This window comes from Calidris pugnax, unplaced genomic scaffold (assembly GCF_001431845.1).
Source record: "Calidris pugnax isolate Ruff unplaced genomic scaffold, ASM143184v1 scaffold102, whole genome shotgun sequence".
In the NCBI taxonomy this organism is placed as follows: domain Eukaryota; kingdom Metazoa; phylum Chordata; class Aves; order Charadriiformes; family Scolopacidae; genus Calidris; species Calidris pugnax.
In genome coordinates, this window is record NW_015090846.1 from 3,284,994 (window position 1) to 3,305,378 (window position 20,385).

The 20,385-nt window shown below is 45.8% G+C and overlaps 1 protein-coding gene across 1 annotated transcript in view; it reads left to right on the plus strand.

The window, feature by feature from the left end:
- The first annotated feature begins 506 nt into the window (after positions 1 to 506).
- Positions 507 to 20,385, plus strand: part of COL5A1 (collagen, type V, alpha 1) — a 116,986-nt gene continuing 97,107 nt past the window's right edge. Inside the window, exons 1-3 of the mRNA XM_014942927.1 lie at positions 507 to 671; positions 6,246 to 6,459; positions 7,103 to 7,265. Of these exons, the coding sequence (XP_014798413.1) occupies positions 6,362 to 6,459; positions 7,103 to 7,265 (261 nt within the window). The 5' untranslated portion in view covers positions 507 to 671; positions 6,246 to 6,361. The remainder of the gene's footprint in view (positions 672 to 6,245; positions 6,460 to 7,102; positions 7,266 to 20,385) is intronic.

Here is a 20,385-nt window from a genome sequence, read left to right on the forward strand (position 1 = left end):
GCATGGGGGATATGTGTGTGTGTAATCCTTTGGGGAAGCTTGCTCAGGCATTTGCTTCAAAACAACTTTTTGGACCAGCCAATTTAAGAAAAAAGAATGGAAGTATTTGCATCGGCTTGATTTAAAGCCTTTCTCTCAGATCATGACTTTCCTGATCATGCTTAATCTTCAGGATGTGCTTGAATGATGGAGATTGGGTGAAGACATCCAGAAAATATAGCTACTATAGCTAATAAGGCAGTATATTCTCCCTTCTGCCCTAGCACAGGCAGCTGATCAGCTCTTCCTCCCTGCACTGAATTAGTGTCTCTGACCAGCAGATTGGAGTCATGGCTTTGAAGCTGGTAATAACATTGTATTTGCGGATGTATTGAAAACACATTTCATCTGCTTTTAAAATTGTGATGAATGATTTGTGTGAGGCAGGTTAATAATGACGTAGATCTGAGCAAGTGACAATCTTATTGCCTGCTAATTCTTGTTTTCTCCATTTCTCTTTACAGCTGAACCTGCAGACCTCTTGAAGGTATTAGATTTTCATAATTTACCTGATGGTATAACAAAAACAACAGGGTTTTGCACAAGCAGAAGATCTTCGAAAGAAGCAGATGTTGCTTATAGAGTAACAAAAGATGCTCAACTTAGTGCACCGACAAAGCAGCTGTATCCTGGTGAGTCTGCAGCTTTTTATTTGTCATATGGAAATATCTGATCCTTTTCTGGGATTCTGCAGGCACATATAGGTAGGGCACTGCGTAATTCCTTCATTTTCCAAGTGTGCTTGTGGGCTTCCTTGGCAGGGAGTGATTCTGCTGTTTCAGGGGGCTGCAAACTTTCCACCATCAAATAACATTGCAGTAAGTTGTTCTCTCGTCATTGTGCTTGCACATGGTGGCGGGTTTCACTGCAGAAGATGTGGCCAATGCCTACATCTGTTCCCTCCTATATTAGAAAGTTTCTGCTGTCTCATTATCACACAGTGACATCCAGCTGGGGAGAGAGACTTGGAAGATGGAAAGGAACACAGACCATGTTTTGTTCTGCGTTTGTGGAGTGCCAAGCACAGTAGGGTCTTATTCTGTGGCTGTGGTGTCTCTCAGAACACAAATAATCACCATATAAAAATAATAGACTGCCCCACAAGAACAGATGTCCCAAGAAGAGTTGTTTGAAGAAATCAGAGGTTCATTAGAGAAAGCCACTGGGATGCAGGAGCTCACAAAGCCCTTGAAGAGCATGTGGGCTACTGACCATTTTATTTGTCACTGAGGATGTACTAGAGTTTTTTAATTTTTCAGGCCAAGGGGCACTTGCTACTGTAGAGTAAAATGTGCTTGTAAAGAGACTGGACACATTATGGACCCAAACTAGTGACTACCTGAGAGCTTCAGTCTTGAACACCTAGTCACCATCAGAAATTTTCCTTCCAAAGTCATACAGGAGCACCACTGTCTCCCTGTTTTCCATGGGGGAGTGCAGGGATGCTGGGAATAGGCATGGCAGGATTTTCTAGGTTTGGTGAGAAAAGTGCCTGTGCTAAGGAAGGTTTAGCAATGAGGCAGAAAGACGCTGAGTGTAACTTGTCTGTGAAGCTGGAGATGACTTAAGCAAAGCAGACACACACATCCTCCTTCGGTGTCTGCGAGAGAATTAATGATACGAAATGCATTAGCTAAATCAGAGGTAATGTGGCATGCTGCTACCAACGCTTTTTAATTAACATGCTGTATCTATCAGACCCAGCTTGTCAATGAGGACTCTGAGGTTGGACTGCCAATGCGCTTGCATCCTCCAGTCCCGTATTTCCTTCATTGCGTGTGTTATCACTAAGGTTGTTTTCAGACTTCCTTATTATCCTGCTGTGACAATAAACAGGTGAATTATATTTAATCCGTGGTGAGCAGAAGTGCACCCTGTGTCTTGCATATGAACTGAGAGCCTGACATGAAGGTGGGAGCAGCTGGGTCTGGACTATGGAGCTGGGTAGCCCTCCATTCTGTGGTCAGCCCTTAGCAAAGTTGCTGCTCAGTTTTGCCAAAGCCCTGGATGACACCACTTAGGACAAAAATGAACACAAGGCGACAGCATGTACAACTGAATTGTGGTCACAAGAGAGAATGGAGCAATGTAGGAGATTTTCTTGAGTTTGTCCCATGTTACTACTTCTATGCTGTCTTTGAGTTCTTGGGTGAGAAGATCTGGATGGCATTTCCTTGGTGTCATCAAGCACCTTTTCAATCTTTTCATTATCTGGACAACCATGGGGTGCTTGAAGCAGCTCTGTCCCTCTCCAGAGACTTCCAAAATTGAGTCTACTCTGCTGCTTGCTAAGGAAATAGGAAGGGAAGAGCAAAGTGAAGAACAACCAGCGATTTCCATCGGATCAACAGATGTTTTCTCCGTAAATCTCCATAACTAGATGTGACTTCAGCTCACACCACCAAATGAATGAGAGAGGAGATAAAGATAACAAAGTAATTGCAGTGCAATGTACCAGGGGAAATGTGGTTTTAGTGATTTCACGTTAACAGGCGGGTGGGTTATGGCATAACTTTCCCTCTCTGCTACAGAGCACCCTAGGCAAATGTACACCACACATAATATTTTGTGCTAATTAGAAGTCGGCACTTTTCTAAGATGGTAATTTTATGGGCTTTGCATTCTGCTTCCACAGCCAGCAAAGCAAGATATATATGTGTATATATAAAAGCGTGTCTGTTTTCTCAAGGCCACAAGAGTGAGAAAATCTGCTGAGATGCTCTTTGTCCTTGCTCCCTAAATAAGTTCTGCTTCCCAGCAAAACCCTGCTCTTCCAGCAGAGGCAAGAAAGGCAAAGTTTTCAGTGGCAGCCAGCAAAATGTCATTTGCATTCTTCTAGAAAACTCTGTATTCTCCCCACTGCTCGTGGGTGTCTGCGTATATATTTAAGAGCTCAAAAATCTCTATTATCACTTGAACAGTCATCTCTGAGGAAACCAAGCTATAGCAAAATTGAGACACTTCTCAGATGAAGAAAAAGGCCACAAGTTGGTGACACTGTTTTCCTTTGAAAAGTGGCTCTGGAAATGACACCATCCTACACAATAAACCTGCTTTGTGTTTGTGTCAGGAACTGGATCAGCTCATTGTTTTTGCTGATATTTTTGCTATTAGGCACCTAAAGCTTTTGTGTCCTTCCCAGATCAGCAGCAAGGCCCTTTATTTTAGGCTGTGTTTAGATACACCTGCAGGATCTGGGTTAGGAAGAGGTCCCAGCTCTTTGAAGACCATGAGATTGCACAAGAGCTTTTAATCCCTGGTTGTGCTACTCAGGAGAGAAGAAACTCAGCTTGACTCTACTGGTTTGTGTGTTGGGGCACACCACAGATGGCAATCAAGGGAAGTTAATGACATCAGTGTGGGGTGGAGGAACCTGTGCCCATCCTGGACCTCCTCAGCTCTTCCCATGGCCCCACCTGAAGAACTGGAGTCTTAACTCTTTGCTGCCTTGCAAGAGGTTGCATGTAGTGAATTTGAAAGGGTTTGTCCTTGGGGTGAAACCAAATTCAGCATCAGCATGTTGCTGTTAGTCACAGAGATGGATGTGCAGCATCTCTCCTGCTGGGCTCATTTGAAAAAGCGAATCCAAATACAAGGGCTTAATCCCAAACCTGTTGTTGAGGGGGATGTCTCCATTGTCTTTAAGGGGATTTGGGTCAATTTCCGTGTGCTTCGTGTATTTATTATGATGTATTTATTAGTATTGCTGTCCGTGTGGATGCGTTTTCATACATCATTCAATAGCCTGGGTCATTTCTAGCTACGACAGTGAAGGCATTGTTATTTTGCCAGGACAGCAGAGCAGTAACAGAGTAATGTCAGCTGTAATTCATCCATTATGGTTATTTGGGTTGAGAAACTCGCATCACCATGGAGACATTTTAATAATAATGAAAAAAAAATTAAAAGCAGCTTTTTAATGAGTTGGCAGCTTGTCCAAGTTGAAAGGTACTGTATTGTGGATTCATAATGAAATTTTGGACATGAACTATTTTACATAAAAGGCCCAAAACTGTAGCCTGTAATTGGAACCAGGAAGGCGTATGGTCTTGATTCAGTGCTACAGGAGGATTTGTATACAGCAGGAGGGAGATAAAGCTCAGTGCATCCTATGGGAGGCACAATAATCGAATGCCTGCCTTTGCCAAATATCTGGGTCTGTGTCCTAGGGGGGAATCGGGCTATAATCATGGCATTTAATTACTGACTGCGAGCCCTCTGTTCAGAATGCCGCTTTACGCTTCTTTCCAAATGCTGTTTAACTAAAGTGAGGGATATTAACTTGGTGTGAGCACAATGTGTCTCTGTGGGTATCCTCGGATGTCCCCCTCGGTGTCCCCAGTCTGGAGAAGCTGGTGGTGGCAGTGCTGGTTTCTGATGCAGCCCAGCCAGTGCCTCTGCCTCCTCTGCTGCCCAGCGGTGTAGCCTCATGTTAGGCAGTTTAGAAGCAGTTTAATGTCTGGTTTGTTAATAAAAGTTAAAGCAACTCCCAGGCAGAAGAGGAGAGGAGTGAAGTCATGTCCTCTTTGCATTTGAACTTGCAAGCTTTGCTGTGGTCGGAAGAATTCCCCCATTCCCATGTTCCCTGGGTCAGCCCTGGGATACCATCTAAGAAAAGCCTAAAGGGGTGAAGGAAATCTATTTGAAGCTTATGGGCCTCAAGCTTGACATGAATTATTTAATTTTTTTGGTGTGGTTTTATATGGCTACGGATCCACAGTTTAAAAACGACCCATTGTGTTGTTCCTGCCGGCTGCCACACAAGTAGATGGTCCCAGCACACCCACAGCATTGCCCATGGTGGGGCTGCCCCACTTTGCTCTGCCCCGCCGGGGTTTAAGATTTCCCAAGCAGATACCCAGCAGTACAATGCAATCCTTGTTTTTGAAAGCCTGGACCTTAAAGGAAAGATGCCCTGCAAGTTTCACGCTGCTGAAGTGCAGCATCTGAGGAGGTTAATGCCCTGCAGGTGCCCACTGCTCCAGAAGGTCCCACCTCCAATAATAATTTGATCAGGATAGCTGCTTTACTTAATGCTTCTGGTGTTTTTAAGATGTCCTGTTTGGAATGTGCATCCAGGCTCGTTGGTTTTGGCTCATCTTTCCAGTCTGGATGGAAAAGATTGGGCTCATCTTTTCTCCAGTCTGAGAAAACCCAAAGGGAGGAGTTGTATCCTGCACAGGGTGTGACATGATGCCAATATTGACTCGAAACTTGAAATTAATTTGTCTGGCATTGCAGACTTCCCCAGAGCAGATTGCTGCCTCTGGATTGACTGTACCTGCTCCATAGTTTGATGGATTTAATCCTCTGAACCTTGCAAAAATAGACAGGAATCATGTGAGATCAGACAGCATTGCTTCCCTGGGTGGAGAAAAAGCTAGGAAACTTGTTAGATGCTTTTTAACATGCAGACAAATCGGCATCTCCTACTGATTGCCAGTTTTATTTCTGTTTTCAGATATATTTTTTTTTGGGTCTGTGGCTTTGGCTCTCAGGGTTGGTGCAGTCTGTCTTGTCTGGAATAGCCAAAACCTGATGCAATTTCCCAACTCCCTTAAATAAAACCCTTCAGTATTTTGTGTGACTTAACGGGTACAGAATGCTTAGTTTCCTATGTCCCTCTGACATCTTCAGTTAATTTGAGGACCTCATGATACATGAAAGAGAAAGTTTTTACCTTGTCTCTTAAGCTCTAGGGAAGGGTTAGGTGCAAATAATACAGATGTAAACAAACAGCTTTTTCATAAATCTCTATTTCCCCAGCACTATGGTCTCATCCCAAAACACTAGACTCCTCACCATCCTTTTCTTGCAAGTTCAAATATGGGGTGGCTTTTGGTTCTGTGACAGATTACAGTAAGAGCTGGAAAAAGGCTTTCTGATCATAAATGAGTGGTCCTCAGAGATGCTCAGTCCTGCATGTGAGTTTTTGATGTGCCATTAGAGCAGGTAGCCCTTGGGGGACACTGCTCTACATTGGCTTTGCTGGTGCAGCCCCCTTTGGGTTGCAGCCCATCCCAACCCCATATCACAACAGGCTTTGGGGGAAAGTCAGACATTCACCTGGCCACTGAAATGCTGCCCAACATAAATTTTTAGGGTTGATGTGTACACATCTGGAGAGATAAACCAGTGGTCTCCTTGTGGGTCATTAGACAAATTTTCAAGGAAATCTGACTAACTTCTTTGCTTTTCCACTCCAGCTTCCCCATTCCCAGAGGACTTCTCCATTCTAACCACTGTAAAAGCGAAGAAAGGAGGTCAGTCCTTCTTGATCTCAATTTACAATGAGCAAGGGATCCAGCAAATTGGTGTGGAGATGGGTAGATCTCCTGTATTCCTGTATGAAGACCATACAGGAAAGCCAGGCCCAGAAGACTATCCTCTCTTTAGAGGCATTAACCTAGCAGATGGCAAGTAAGTGAAATTTTGTGCACAAAGGAAAAAAAAAAACCAACAATACATTGTTTATATCAATAACAGCATGTTGAACGTTGTGTAAAATGGGAGGCATGTATATATAAATGTATATACACAACTTTGACCGTTGTCAAGTGTCCCATTCTTGGATTTTGCCCTTTGGTGAATGAATACTGTGTATAGAAAAAGTGTAAATCATGTACTGGTCAGTGCAAATTTTCTGACGCTTATGGGGATGGGAACACCGTTGACTTGTGCTGCAAAGGGCCGTAAGAAATCCATTTATTTTGCAAAATCCCCACTGAGCCTTTTGCAGGACATAAGGAGGGTGGAAAAGGGGGTTGCCAGGGAGTTATTGGTGGGGCATTTTCATCTGTCTTTTGTTGGAGCCAAAACTAGAACTCTCCTTTCCATTTTGGAGGCAGGAGAAGTGAATGGCATCATCTGTCAATACAGCCTTTTCGTTTCAAATGACATCTTTAGGGTCTGCCCAAGGATGATTTTCGTGTGTTTGCAGATGATGGCTGGCATGGAGGTCTGCAGAACATTGGTTTACAAAAGCTTCATTGTTACATATTCTTTACTTGTTCTTGAAAGCCCGAGGCTCTGTTTAACACGTTTGTGGACTGTGTTCTTCTAGGTGGCACAGAGTAGCTATCAGCGTGCAGAAGAAAAATGTCACCTTGATTTTGGACTGTAAAAAGAAGATAACCAAGTTCTTGGACCGAAGTGACCATCCCATCATTGACGTGAATGGCATCATTGTATTTGGAACGAGGATATTGGATGAGGAAGTCTTTGAGGTAAGTCATGACAATGAACAGTTCTGGAGATGTTCCACAGAGGCGATGAGCTGGGTTCTGCTTGACGAGGTATTTACAGCTCACCTTTGAAATGTGTTGGATTTTTGCATAATAGAACACTGTCTTATGTAATTTAATTATTTTCTTAATTTTTTTTTATTTTCTGTAGTAATGACAAAAACAGGGGATGACCTGTTGGAGTTAAGCTCCTCTGGTTCTCCAGTTTCAGGCCCTTGCTGGGGTATTTTCTGTAATAATGACAAAAACAGGGGATGACCTGATGGAGTAAGCTCCTGTGGTTCTCCAGTTTCAGGCCCTTGCTGGGGTTCTAGACAAGCCCTTGCACTGGGATTTTGTAGGTCTGTAGCTCTTGTGCTCTTGGCTTATTTAGCATGGGAAGGGCTTACAGGGCTTTTATTCACCTTTGTGTAATGATTTAGATCAAGTTGCAGGGGCAGTAAATGAAGGCTGAGGAAAGCACCTCCCTGGCAAGTCACAGGTTCACTCTGAGACTACAGGAATTTGCTCTTTTCCCATGCATTGGCCATTGATTCTTGGTTTCTTGCACCATGACATAAGGGGACTTTCTTCAACAGCTTGTTTGGCAGCCCTGTCACCTCCCACACAGCGTCTGCTTTTAAAAAGCAAACCAAAATCGTGATGGGTGGAATGTTCCCATGAGCTCCTCTGATTTAAGCAAAGAGATAGGGGATTATTTATAGACAAGGTACATATGGTAGAAGTTCTTCCCATAGTTCATCAGCTAGTTTAATATATGCATTTCTCTAGCAATCTCAACCTCTGTGGTCTGCTGCACTTCTGAGGCTTTCATGTGTACCAGAATCTTATCCTTGATCTTTCTTGCAAGCAAGAATTGCTTCCCTGAAATCAGTGCCAGTGCAATGGAGTGTAAACTAAGACCTATTGATCTCTATCTCCTTACTTTTATTGCATTTGCGTGGAGGAAGAGGTGTATCTTGTGAGGTTCCCTATCCCTTTGCTGGGTTGGGGATGCCCACAAGATACATCTCTTGTTAGTGGATAATTAGAGCCATGGCAAAGCCAGCTCTTGTCTGCGTTTCACTGTCACTAGGAAGGAAAGTTCCAGTCTGTTTAACATTACCAACATCTGGGAGCTGGTCTGCTGTAAACAGAGCAAGAATGCATGGACTGAGCGTTGCTGCCAACATCTCGGTTACAGAGTTAGAGCTGAATCTCTAAATTGCATTAAATTAATAGACATTCCCTGGGAAGTTTAACAATTAAAACGGAAAGTAAAAGCTGGCTTTAATGGGCACTGGAGTGTCTTTCGTAAGTGTTGGACCTTCTGCCAAAACTTTGAGCAGGCACGCTGGGTGCTGGATTTTAAGTGGAGCTGGTATATAAAGTTTTTCTGGGGAGCTGCTGGACCCGGGGGGGTGGTAGATCCACTGAAGAGCCTGGTATCACATCTGCAAACCTCAGCTAATAAGATGCTCCCCAGTGTTTTCTTCACCCATGGAGTCGCCTGGCTCTTACGTGTTTGTTGCTTTAGCTGGAAATTAAAATAACCCAGTTGGTTGGGAGTGGGATGGATGGCAGCGTTGGGGAGGGCTTAGGCTGTGTTTCAACGTGGATCAGCAGGAACTCTAAGTTGTGAGAGTTTATATTTTCCTCGTCAGGACTGTAATCAAATAAAAACCCCAAAAGCTTTTTGTTTTATTTTGAAAGTTGTAATTATTTAAGCTCCAGGTCTAGCTGGGGTCGCCACCGAAGCAGCTCTGCCGGAGTCATCAGTCGAGCACCCAGATGGGGACTTCCCTGCTCGTGTTCTGCTGCCGAAAAAGCCTGGCAGGAAGGGTTAGAGGAGTTTCAAAATATTTCTCTCTAGCACAACATTCTTCCAGTGGAAAAACGACTTCCTCTCATTAAAATTCAATTAGTTGGGAGGCTGTGTGGATCTCTCTGTAGGGTTGGGGGGACACTGGGGAGGTTTGAACAGGGGCCAAGCCTGGAGCCTAGGTTAGACAAGTTAAGTTTTGTGCTGAGCCGTTGTTCAAAACACAAGTTTACAAATGTCAGGACAGGCTCTCGCGCCGGGGTTGGGAAGTGGCGGCCGGCTTCAAGCTGTGCCTGAGAGGATGCTGGTGTGAGACAGCAAAGGCTTTTTTTTTTTTTTTTTTTTTTTTTTTTTTTTTTTTTTTTTTTTTTTTTTTTTTTTTTTCAGCAAGAGAAGGGAAAAAGAAAAGAAATGGCCCATGGTGCAGGATAAACGCTTTTTCTCTGCTTGCAGGCTGTAGTGAGCAGCGTCCCTGTGGCTACAGCAGCGCTGGGAGGAAGTCAGAAGACACGTGAATGGATCTCATTTTCAGAGGGATTAACTGTTTCTTTTGATGTGCTTTCTTAAAACGCACGTTAGAAACCAAGTCCTAGCACAGCCTAATCGTTGGGTGTAGGAATAGAGAGAGGATGAAGTTTGGGCAAGTCCCTTTCCCAGGAAGCAAAATCCCTTCTGCCTGAAACCCAGGGAGACTTTCCAAAATGCCCTGGTGATGTGATGGCCCTGCTCCCACCTCTGCTCTGCAGTGATGTCCTGTGGGATCTGCCTGTTTGGTGCCCATCATGAAAGGTGGGAGTCACCTTTTTTGTGCAGGATCCCATCAGTTCTTGTGTGGATACCAGGAACCTGGAAGTGTGAGCCCACCTCTGCTGGGAGCAGTGTGGAACCCAGGGCTGACCCGTCAGCCTTTGTGCTCATCCTCTGTGCTGGTGTAAGAGCTTGAGAACAAGCTGAGCTCTTGTCAGTCCAATGCTTTGCTCTCTTGAGGGTTTATTTGGTTGTTAGACACACGTTTCAGTTGTGAGTTGTACCCATCAGCCATGGCTATGGGCTGTTTGGGTGCTTGGTGCACTTTCATCTGAGCTTGTCCTTGGAAGATGCTCTTGCCAAGGAATTTCTCCTCCATTGCTGGGTTCAGGGGACAACACCAATCTACCTGGGGCTTGCTCCTTCCATCAGGGTGAGCAATCAGGCTCAAATACTGTCCCTTTCCCACCCCCAACCAAAACCTGGCAGGGCTTTGATGTGTTCAGCCAAGACAGTGTGCAGAGCTCCCTTAATCCATTTGACCACCCGTGTTCCAGGACCACACGGGTGACACCTCCCCATGGGGTGGATTTTCCAACCTGCTGTTTGCTGTGCTGGTCTGGTGGAAAAACCATTCAGCTGGCTCTGGGCTGAAGAAGTTGTTCTGGTTGAGCAGATGTGGGTTGAAACAAAGTTCAGGTCCTGGCTCAGTAAAGGTGCTGTGTCTCTGTCCCAGAAGTGGCTGTATTTATTACAGCAGCCAACCCAGAAATCCCCTAACCTACAGCTGGAGGAACTTTATGAACACAAAGTGCTGTGCAATGCCTGTGGCAGGTCAATGTTCCTGACTCTGGGCTGGGTTAGATGAACTTCACCCCTTTGCAGTGGTGGTTTTGAAGCATCTCATGTAAGTTTGGTTTCTGGAAGTGTGTGGGCCAGCCCTGTTTTACTGCTTAGCATCTCTCTCTAGACCAGCACTTAACAGCAATGAACAAAATGAAACTTGTCCAGACCTTGCCAAAGTCCTAGATATGTGATGTCTTCCGTATTTCTGCTGCAAATCCCATTTTGTCTCCTGATCTGTTAGGAAGAGACTCTGTATGAGGCTGATGTGCCAATGAAAGTCCTGCACAGCATCTAACTGTCAGAGCTGGCTTTGGCATCGCTACAATTGTGGTATGGACATTGGTAAAAAAAAAAAGTGGGTTTTTAGTAAAACTGCTGAGGATACCTTAGTACCAAGTGAGTACATTTGATGTAAATTATTTTTAGTTCATCTGTTTATAATTTTGCAAGATTGTCCCACAAGGTAACTGGTGCTCTAAGCCCCAGGAAATAACCTTGGTTTGCAGTGGTGTCATATTGGTACAGATGAAATTAGTTTTCCCACTAGTGGAAAAGCTCAGTGTCTGGAAATAACCTTGGTTTGCAGTGATGTTGTGTTGGTACAGATGAAATTAGTTTTCCCACTAGTGGAAAAGCTCAGTGCGTGTGTATATTGCTCTTTAAGGTTTATATCTCTTATGGTTGGCTCCTCTGGAGACAAGAGGAGCTTATTTTGTCCAGCTGAGTACCGTAACTGTGTCTCATTGGCCTAGCTGGTACTGTAAAACCGAGTGGGTTTCCTCTGATTCTGCCAAACAAGGTGCAAAGTGAAAAGGATCTTGGACACCTGAGGACACCCTTCTGCCAAGGCAGCAAAACCATGAGGGGCTGACAAAGTATTTGTTATTAGTTAATGTCAAAGCTTGTCCTGGGCTGAGATACGGTGTGCTGCTGGGCTCTGGATGATGCTGAAAGGATGGTGCTTTTTATTCTCTTCTCCTCCTTTGTGTTTTTGAAGACTACGAGTGAAATCAAGACATCAGAAATGGAGGGAAAGCAATTTGTGCTGGGGCCAGCCAGAAAGCCCGGGCGAGGTGCCAGAGGTGCTCTTAGGGCTGTTGAATGTTTCAAGGCGCAACAAGACAAAGCAGAATAGATGCTTCAATGCTCTCAGCCGAGACATTGGGGCTGTTCAGGTGCTGTGTTGCTCTTGGGTTGAAATGCCAACTCTCTTTTCATCTTCTGGCTTGTTTACACTAAAAAAACAATTATCACTGTGGTTGATAATCCCAGATTTCATTTCACTATCGTCAGGGCTTTCTCCCTCCCTTCCCATGCTCTTGGCTGTAGCATTTCCAGCTCTGGAAAGCGCTCTTATTTTTAAAGTTTCTGTACATTATTTTCCTCAGATGTTTCAGAGGTTGTAAGATTGGATTAATAGCTTTTGCTTTAGCCAAAGGTGGACAAATCAAAATAGGGTTCTAATGCATGTCAGTATATCTTATGGCATGTCACATCATGGGAATGAACCCATCATGTTCGGCAAGACCTGGGCTTAGTCCAGAGGGCCAGGAAGGAACTGGGCAGGACTCATGTTTATTAAATTTTTGTTAGTGTTCAAAAAGCATTTTTTTAAATTAATTAGGGTTTTTTACTAAGGTGAGTTTCTCTGTCAAGATGCACTCCCAGATACATGCTCCCGTGTACTTTTCCCCACCTCGGCAGACTGCTGAAAGAAGCTAATTCACAGTTCTGGCTGCCTGTGTTCCTGCCCCTGCCAAATCTGATTTCACCTCTTCTGCTGTAGAGCCTTTCAGGGAGTGCAAAGAGTCGATGTTTTACACCACCAGCATATACCATGGTGTGAGATGATGGAAAATAAAACGTTGTGAGCCAGCATTAGGGGTTCTTTATTGAAGATGTCTGTAGCTTTCCCCAGTCTCCTAATAATTCTCCATTTAGTTGCTGGTTTTCTCATCATTTCTTCTGCTTTTGTTTTTTCAAAGGGATCCTCTTTAGCAAAATGGTGCACTTGAGACATATGGATTAAATCACAGAACGAGGCTCTTCCAGAAGAGCAATGCTGCCTAGAAAACGTCTACAATTATTGCAGATTATACCTTTGGATGGGTTTGCAATTAATGGTGAGATTTTTGTGCCAGAGCCCAGGCAATGCAGTCAGTCTAATCAAAACCCAAATGTGATATTTGGCTTCAGTTGGCAAGGTCTCGAGCCCAGCATCATCTTACACAGGTGCCCAGGGACGTCATCTGGTTTTATCAGGGTGTCTGTGCCGAGGGAGGGGCAGGGCTGGATGCAGAATAAGAATTGCAAAACAGCTTGTAAAATTTAATCTGTGCTTCAGGTGGCTTCATTTGAATCCTGAACTGACACCATTTCATCTGACCTCCGGCTGCCAGGTGCCAGCAAGGAAAGTGAGGATTTGGGTGGAAACATCAGATTAATTGTTCACACACACTTTGTCTCAGACTCTCGTTTTTCATTTCGGTTTGCTGGGTAAGGGGCAGTTTCACCACCTGGGCTGCAGTCAGGCTTTGGGATTGGCTCAGGGTTGCCCATAATGATGTAGCCTTATTAGTCATGATTACAAAATACACCTATTTAATGTTTCTGAGTTTTTTGATTTGGGGGGTGGGTTTGGTCAGTGGTAAATTCCATTTAATAAACTGTAACAGAAACTGTGCATTGGCACATGTAGATAATTACTGCAGTTTGCTGATACCAAATGCCTTCAGGCCCCTGATAGCATACAGTCTTCTGTTCAAACAGCACATAAAAGGGCTTTTATTGATGTTTAATGTCATTTATCTTTTAAAATGGCCAAGTTAAGCATCAGCCTTGGGAGCTGCATGGTCTTATTGTTGCTTGTGGTTTGTCCAGAGTCAAACCCTGGTCTTACAGGAGGACCTGTACAGGTTCCATCTCCCAATGGGTGCTGTGGGGTGTTACCTTCGAGGCAGTGGTTGTCTCTTACTGGGTGGGGGCTGCTTCTCACTTCCAGTGATATGTTGTGTCAGATGGGGTTCTGACTGCTGGGAGTCCGGATTTCAATTCCAGACACTTCCATTAATGTGAATAACCCTCCACCAGATCTCAGTTAAGATACGGCGTGTGCTGTAATTTAAAAATAAGGTAGAGTGATGGCCCTTAAGCCCCACTGATCTTACTCCAGGTAGCGATAAGGGGAAGCTGTGGGTACTCAAAGCACTTTATATTCCCTGTGTCCAGCAGAGGAGATAAAAGGAGGACTGTGCATGGGAGGAGATGGGGGAAAAAGCAGCATCCCAGGAAGCCTGGCAGTGTTTAACAACAGTGTGCTTGTCTGCCCATCCTGCCCTTGGTACTGGCCTGGGAAAGGGGGTTTAAGTCCTTTCAGTGTCACCCTGAGTAAGGGCTTGTTAATTGATGATTCACTCTGCAATCCCAAATGTGCAGCTTTTAGCCTGTTTAATAGAGAATTTCCAGGCATAGGCTGAACATCTTGAGTGCTGGCAGCATGGGTCAGCACTGAGGAACCCGGTGGTGACACCCAGCTTGCCAGGAGCCCTGCTCGCTGGTCACCAGCCTGAGTGCAGCAACGGGATGGTGGTGGCTGTACATGGGAAAAGACACCCAACCCTGAGCAATTGCTCGTTGAGGGATCCCTCCTCATGATTTTGTTAGCAAAGCATGGTGAATGCTGAGGATGTGGGGCACTTAGCATTCATTAAAAGCCAGGATTAATGCCTTCTGGGAATGGGGAAGGACATGGGTCCTCACCCCAGTCTGGCTTCCCTGTCAGCTCCTGGACAGTGGTCACAATAATAGCGATGTGCCATGACTCCAGGGGCTACCAAAGTGGGAAATAAGTAAGTTTTTTATTATTATGGTTCAAATAGGCAGCCTTTAGGCTCCAAAAACTGCCTTACTCTAGGGACTCCTGCAGGTTAGTTGGTTTGGAGGAGCACTTGCCATTTTGGAGGGCATGGGCAAGGATGCTGAGTGGGAAGTGGGGAGAACTGTCAGTGGGAGGGATGCTAAGTGATACCTCGGAGGGCTCTCCATCACCGCTGTCATCTTGAGCCATGACATGGAGAAAGCTGTTCCCCAGCTTTCTCTGCCCTGGGCTACCTCCTGCAGAAGAGGGGTAAGCGGTTGAAGCTGCTAAGGAGGAAAACTGAGTGGTCTCTGGAAGGCAAAGCTCATCCTTCAAAACCATTTCCACCCACCACGGGGATTTGTGGGGTTTGGGGGAGTCGACTTGTGTCTGGTTGTTCCTGACATTCACCTGGCAGAGATTTGTATTTAAATGCTGGCAGGCAGCAACCCAGGCAGGCTCGTTATACATGATGGATGCCGTTAGGTGTACTGTCATTACTCTTTCGGCTGACGGCTTCGTTTGTAGTTTGCTTCACCCCCCTCGGATAGCGGGAGGGAGGAGGAGGAGGAGGAGGGGGGCTGGGTTTCTTCCATGGAAACTCTGAGGTGCAGGAGGCTGATTGCTGAGCCCAGACAGGGTGATGTAATGCTGGAAACCTGCTCCTCTCCGGTGACATCATGCCAAGGTTTTACGGTGGCGTTGCGGACATGGATGTCTGCTGGGAGCAGGCAGCAGGACGGGGCTTCAGGAGCAGAAAAAGCACCATGAAGGGACCCGGGGTGGGTTAGAAAAGGCAGTGAAGAGGAGAGCAAACAGACATGTTTGGGAAAGATGATTTTCTTCAGCTTGAGCATGGGGGAAAAGCCAAATGCTCGTGCTGTTGAGGAGAAGTTTCCAGCTGAACTTCATTGGCAGCATCACTCTGCAATATGTAAAAGTGATTATTGAGAGCAGAAGAGGGATAGTGTGCCACTGGCCCAAATCAGTGCATGTTTTCCCTTGTCTGCTAATTTGGGAACCTTGTTCTGTGCAGAAGGTGACACATCAATTAGTCTTATTTGCATAAAAATGAATTTCTGGAGCAGAAGCATGTGAACAGGGAAACATCCTCTTTTCTTCTATGTACAAAAATTGTGATTGATTTGCATTGTTGTAGGAAGCAGAGACTTGTCTGAGCCAAAGTCATGGGAGAGCCACTGAGTTGAGGAAGAGGATGGTGAGCCCTGAGCCCTGTAACAAGCTGGTCAAGGAGGGAGGTGGGCTTGTGCCCTTGTTGACCTGACAGTATTCAAGCTGATGTTTATTTAAAGTTTAGGGCTTTGTTGCTATTGTCCTGCCTTTGCAGGGCACTGCTAGAAGTCTTAATTTCTTGAAGATGGAGTTTTAAGCCCAGAACCTCTCATAGCAGCAAGGACAGAGTAAACCCAGCATAGAAGAGACCATCCAAACTAGAAGCCTCTCGGTTGACTTTGTGTTCAACCCCGTTCCCTTGTCATTTAGGTACGAACAAATGAAACACATGTTCTTTACACATGGCGAGGCCTTTTTTATTTTATTTCATTTTATTTTTTTTCTGAGGCAGTCTGGGCTGTTTGCCAAAGCCCAAAGGAAAATCCTGGCCCACTCCAGACATCCCCAGCGTGCAGGTGTACTGCTTACTCTGACAGAGCCGAGCGGGATCGAATGTATATGTTCACAATAAATACATCACCCTGGGGATGGGAGCTGGAAGAGGGCATTCCTAATGAGTTGTGCAGAATATTGGATGGGATTTGTGTACTTGTGTGTATGTGTGTTTTCTATTCCCTCCAAGAACACGGAAAAAAGTCTCTAACCGTGGGCTCATTGTTCTCCACACGTAGCCACATACTGGCTGTGGTTCAGGAGGTCAAGTCTGCTTGAACAAACAGTGCTTTGGCCACTGATGCGAAATGTGTGGGGAGATGAGAGAATTTGTGGTGAATATTACTTTTGTGCACTGTTCTCTGCTCTGGAATGTCTGCAAACATAGCAAGGTTTTCCTGAGCCTTTGATGCCTTGCATAAGCAAATTTATCTGCAAATTATGTTTACCTTCTTCCAGCCTGCTGCTCAGAATGCCGAAATCTGAGCTGTGACACTCAGCTACTGCTGGCCGTGCTGGTCACGCTGTGTCCGTTCCTGTTCCGTAATGGGTTTTGTTCAAATAATCACATTTCTGGGCTGAACTTCACATCTGCTCTTCAGGCAAAAGGGTGTAAAAGCCCAGCTTCCTTTTTTGGGATGAAAAGCTTGGGTAGTGCCCAATTAGCTTTGGTACGGGAGCTACGCAGGGTTTTGTGTTTAAACACCAGACTTTTTGAATGCCAAATTTGAGATGGGAGATGCTGCACAGAGGTTGTCTTGCAGGAATAAAAAAACCCAAATCGTATTTCACGGACAATTAGCGGTGTTGAAACATAATTGCAGAAATACTCTGGAGTGTGTGGAAGTGAGAGGTGTGTGAATGTCGATGAAGGAGACAGCCCAGGTTCCTGGGGAAAGGTATCTGGATGAGAGGAGTTAAGCCTACACGTGCCCACCAGCTCAGTTACCCAGTTTCAGCTCTTTCCTGAGGGGTATTGGCCAAATTTGCAGCAGAGGCAGGGAATAGCAAGAGGAACCTGCCCAAAAGCCTCCTTCTCGGGTGGTCCCAGCAGATGTGTCCTGCTCAGTGTTCCATGGGTTGGTGATTGTCACCCGCCAAATGCAGGAAAATTCTTTCTCAACCAAAATTTGGTGTTAAGTTAAATTCTGAGTGTGTCAGCAGATATCCCCACGGCTGAGCATGTAATCCCACTTATATCCTGAGATAACTTTGGCAGCCAGGTCTATTTTTCCCCTATTGCCTTTAATCCATAAAACCTGGATTCTGTATTTACCTCCTGGGGCAGAAAACATTCCAGGTCCTGATTAAAAGCCTCTGTGTATACAAAACCCTTGATCCTGAGCCACCTCGGTGTGAAGGGCTGAGGATAAAACCTCAGGGTGGATCGTGGGCTTGTGGCAGTCGGGGGGATGGAAAGCCCATCTGTGGGGCTGTGAAAACGGCAGCTCGGCTTCCAGATTAATTCAGCTAAGGGGGGAGAAAAAAAAAAAGGAGTAAAAGCAAGGGGTGTGCAGCTTTTAGGTACTTTAGTCCTCTGAAGAGCTCCAGCTGCTGTGGGGTGGGAGCAGGAAGCCCTGATGTGCTGCTAGAAGCAAAGAGCCACCCTTTGGTGATGGAAGTGAGCCCAGCCTGGGGGAGGCTGAGGCTTTCCAAAATGAGCCGTGGGCTTTGGAGCTGTCTGAGGGCTCACCTGGGAGTTTGTTCTGGAGTTTGGGAAGTGTTTGGGGAGCGAGGAGGGGAGAGGGTGGGAAATGCGCAGAGCATCCCCTGGTTGCTCTTCCTGCCCTTGTAGCAGTGGTGTGAATTGTCTGATGGGGCTGTGAAATGCCCTCTGCTGTGTTTGACCATCATTGGATGGTCACGGCTACATGTCTGGTGGAGACCTTGGGTTGGATCTCTTTCCAGCTGCCACTTCCTTTCCTCTACTAAGACCAAATGCTCCTCAAGTCTTTCTCGAGACCGTTCACCACCTTCCCTAGACCCTCTCATTCCCTTTGCGTCCCTCACCTCTATCGTATCTAGCGGTGGGAGCGAAGCCCAAAATTTTCTGGGTCATTGGGAGCAACACCTCCCAGGCAGATGCCGCGACCCTGTTTACACAGGGCTGACTTAAAAACTGAGCAACTGCCTCCACTTTGGCTCCACGCAGCTCCATCAGCGCGTTTTCAAACGTGCAACTTCAGCCAAGAGCTTCGCTTTACTACATATTTTCCACTGTGAGAGAGTTCCCCTTACAATACACTGGCGTATCCAGCTCCGTGTGGGCGGCGCAGCCAGCAGAAGCTGATCTCGTTCCTTAATTTTCCATAGATGAAAGGGAAATAAATCAAGGGGAAACCGGAGCCAGGAAACGGCATCGTTCAACGCGGAGGGGGGACGACACAAAAGAGCAACGCCACGATGTGCCGAGCCGCAGCTTGTAATGAGGGAGAATCTGTTTTTAAACTATCCCTTATGGTTCACACATATGTCATTGAAAAATAACTTCTATAGGAAAAAGCCAGCCCTTTTAGCTCGGTTATTAGTGGATTATTTGATTTGGATGGAGAGAGGAAACTTGGAACCAGCGTGATCAGCCCTTGGTGAGGCGGTGACATCAGGAGATGAAGTTGGATGGGGGAAGCGCAGCACTAGATGAAATGGTAAAGAAAATAGGCAACTTGAGTATGTGGTCAGGTTTGCACGACCACAAGGAGAAATGTGAAGGCTGGGCAGCCTTTGGCAGCCTGGCAGGCTCTAATTTGGGTTTACGTGGAGTTTTCAGAGACTGCATGCCCTCCCCTCCAGGCTGCATCTCTTCTCCAAGGAAAACGCTGCAATTTCTTCATTTCATTTGAGAAATGCAGCCTGGATGAAAGGGCACTGCCCAGAGCTGATCCTCAGACGTTGGATGGGGACACCAACCAGGCCATGGGGCTGCTGGGGCCACGTGCCTTGGGCCCTGCTACAATGAGGATGGACGTTAGGGTGGTAACAAGTGGGACCTGGAGAATGGTGGCACTGGTAGGGGAGAGCTGGACTGCCCTGGGCTACCTGGTGCTCAAAGAGCAGTGGAGGACAAGGGGAAATGGGGACTTGGGTTTCTTCCAGGGATTCTTAATGAACGTGATGAGGAAAATGGAGAAAATAACTTTTTTGAGCCTGTTCTATGGAGCGCAGGATATTTAGCATATGCTTCAGAAAGGCAGCGTTATTTAGAATACACCGGACACAAAATGAGGGTGTTATTTCAAAATTGCTCATTGTTTCATCTTCTCCTCTCTCCCTCTCAGCTTTATTAACTGCTAGTTAAAGGGCTGGCAGATCGTGATAGACAATGACATCCATTCATTTTGTCCTATTCATTTCTCAGAGGCCTGGGCTGGGCTTTGGTGTTTTTCTTTTTTTTTTTTTTCTTTCTTTTTTTAATTTCCTTGCTGGACAGTGGAAGGTCAGGCTGACACTGTCCTCCCTGTATGTAAATGCCTCCCACAACGTGCAGGCCATCAGTTGATGTAGCTTTCCCAGTGGGTCTGAATGTGAGTTTTGTGGGATGCTGCTGCCCTGGCAATGCCACCCTGTGCTGGTCCCCTCACCCCGGCCTCGGGGCACCACCGAAGCAATTAACACCCTGATGGAGGGTGATGGTGTGGGAGCAGCAGGCAGGGTGTGCATGCAGAGGAGGGACAAACCTTTCATTTTTTCCACTGTGAGCACTCATGTGAGGCCAAACTGTGCCTGGTTCTGGCTCCTTCCCAGGTTGTCCCAGCAGTTGGCATCACTAGTTGGTGGGGGCTGAGCCCTGCTGTCACATCAGGTACTTGTGGTGGCTGTCAGGGAGAGCATCACCTTGTCACACCACCCCATGGTTTTATCCTGGCATGAAAACCTCTTTCCTTGGTCATCAAGAAGAATCTGCAGTTGTAAAAGCCTGTTGCCAGGTGCCTCCTGGGTTGCTCTTAAGCATATCCGTGGAAGCAAACTCTGAGTAAGAAGTAAGAGATTATTTTTTTTTAAATAGTCTGATTTGCTGCTTGCAAGTGTTCAGAAGCGTAATCTGACTTGATGCTTCAATTAGGGAACAAAACAACTCGATGTGAATAGACCTGAGCCAAATCAGCTCCTACTGGAAAACAATTGGAGGAACCACTTGAAAAACTGCTGCCGTGGAGTTATTTGCAGTTTTTAGTTTGCAAACACTTTGAAATAGACAATAACTTAAAGAAAGGGAAACAAAGAAAACC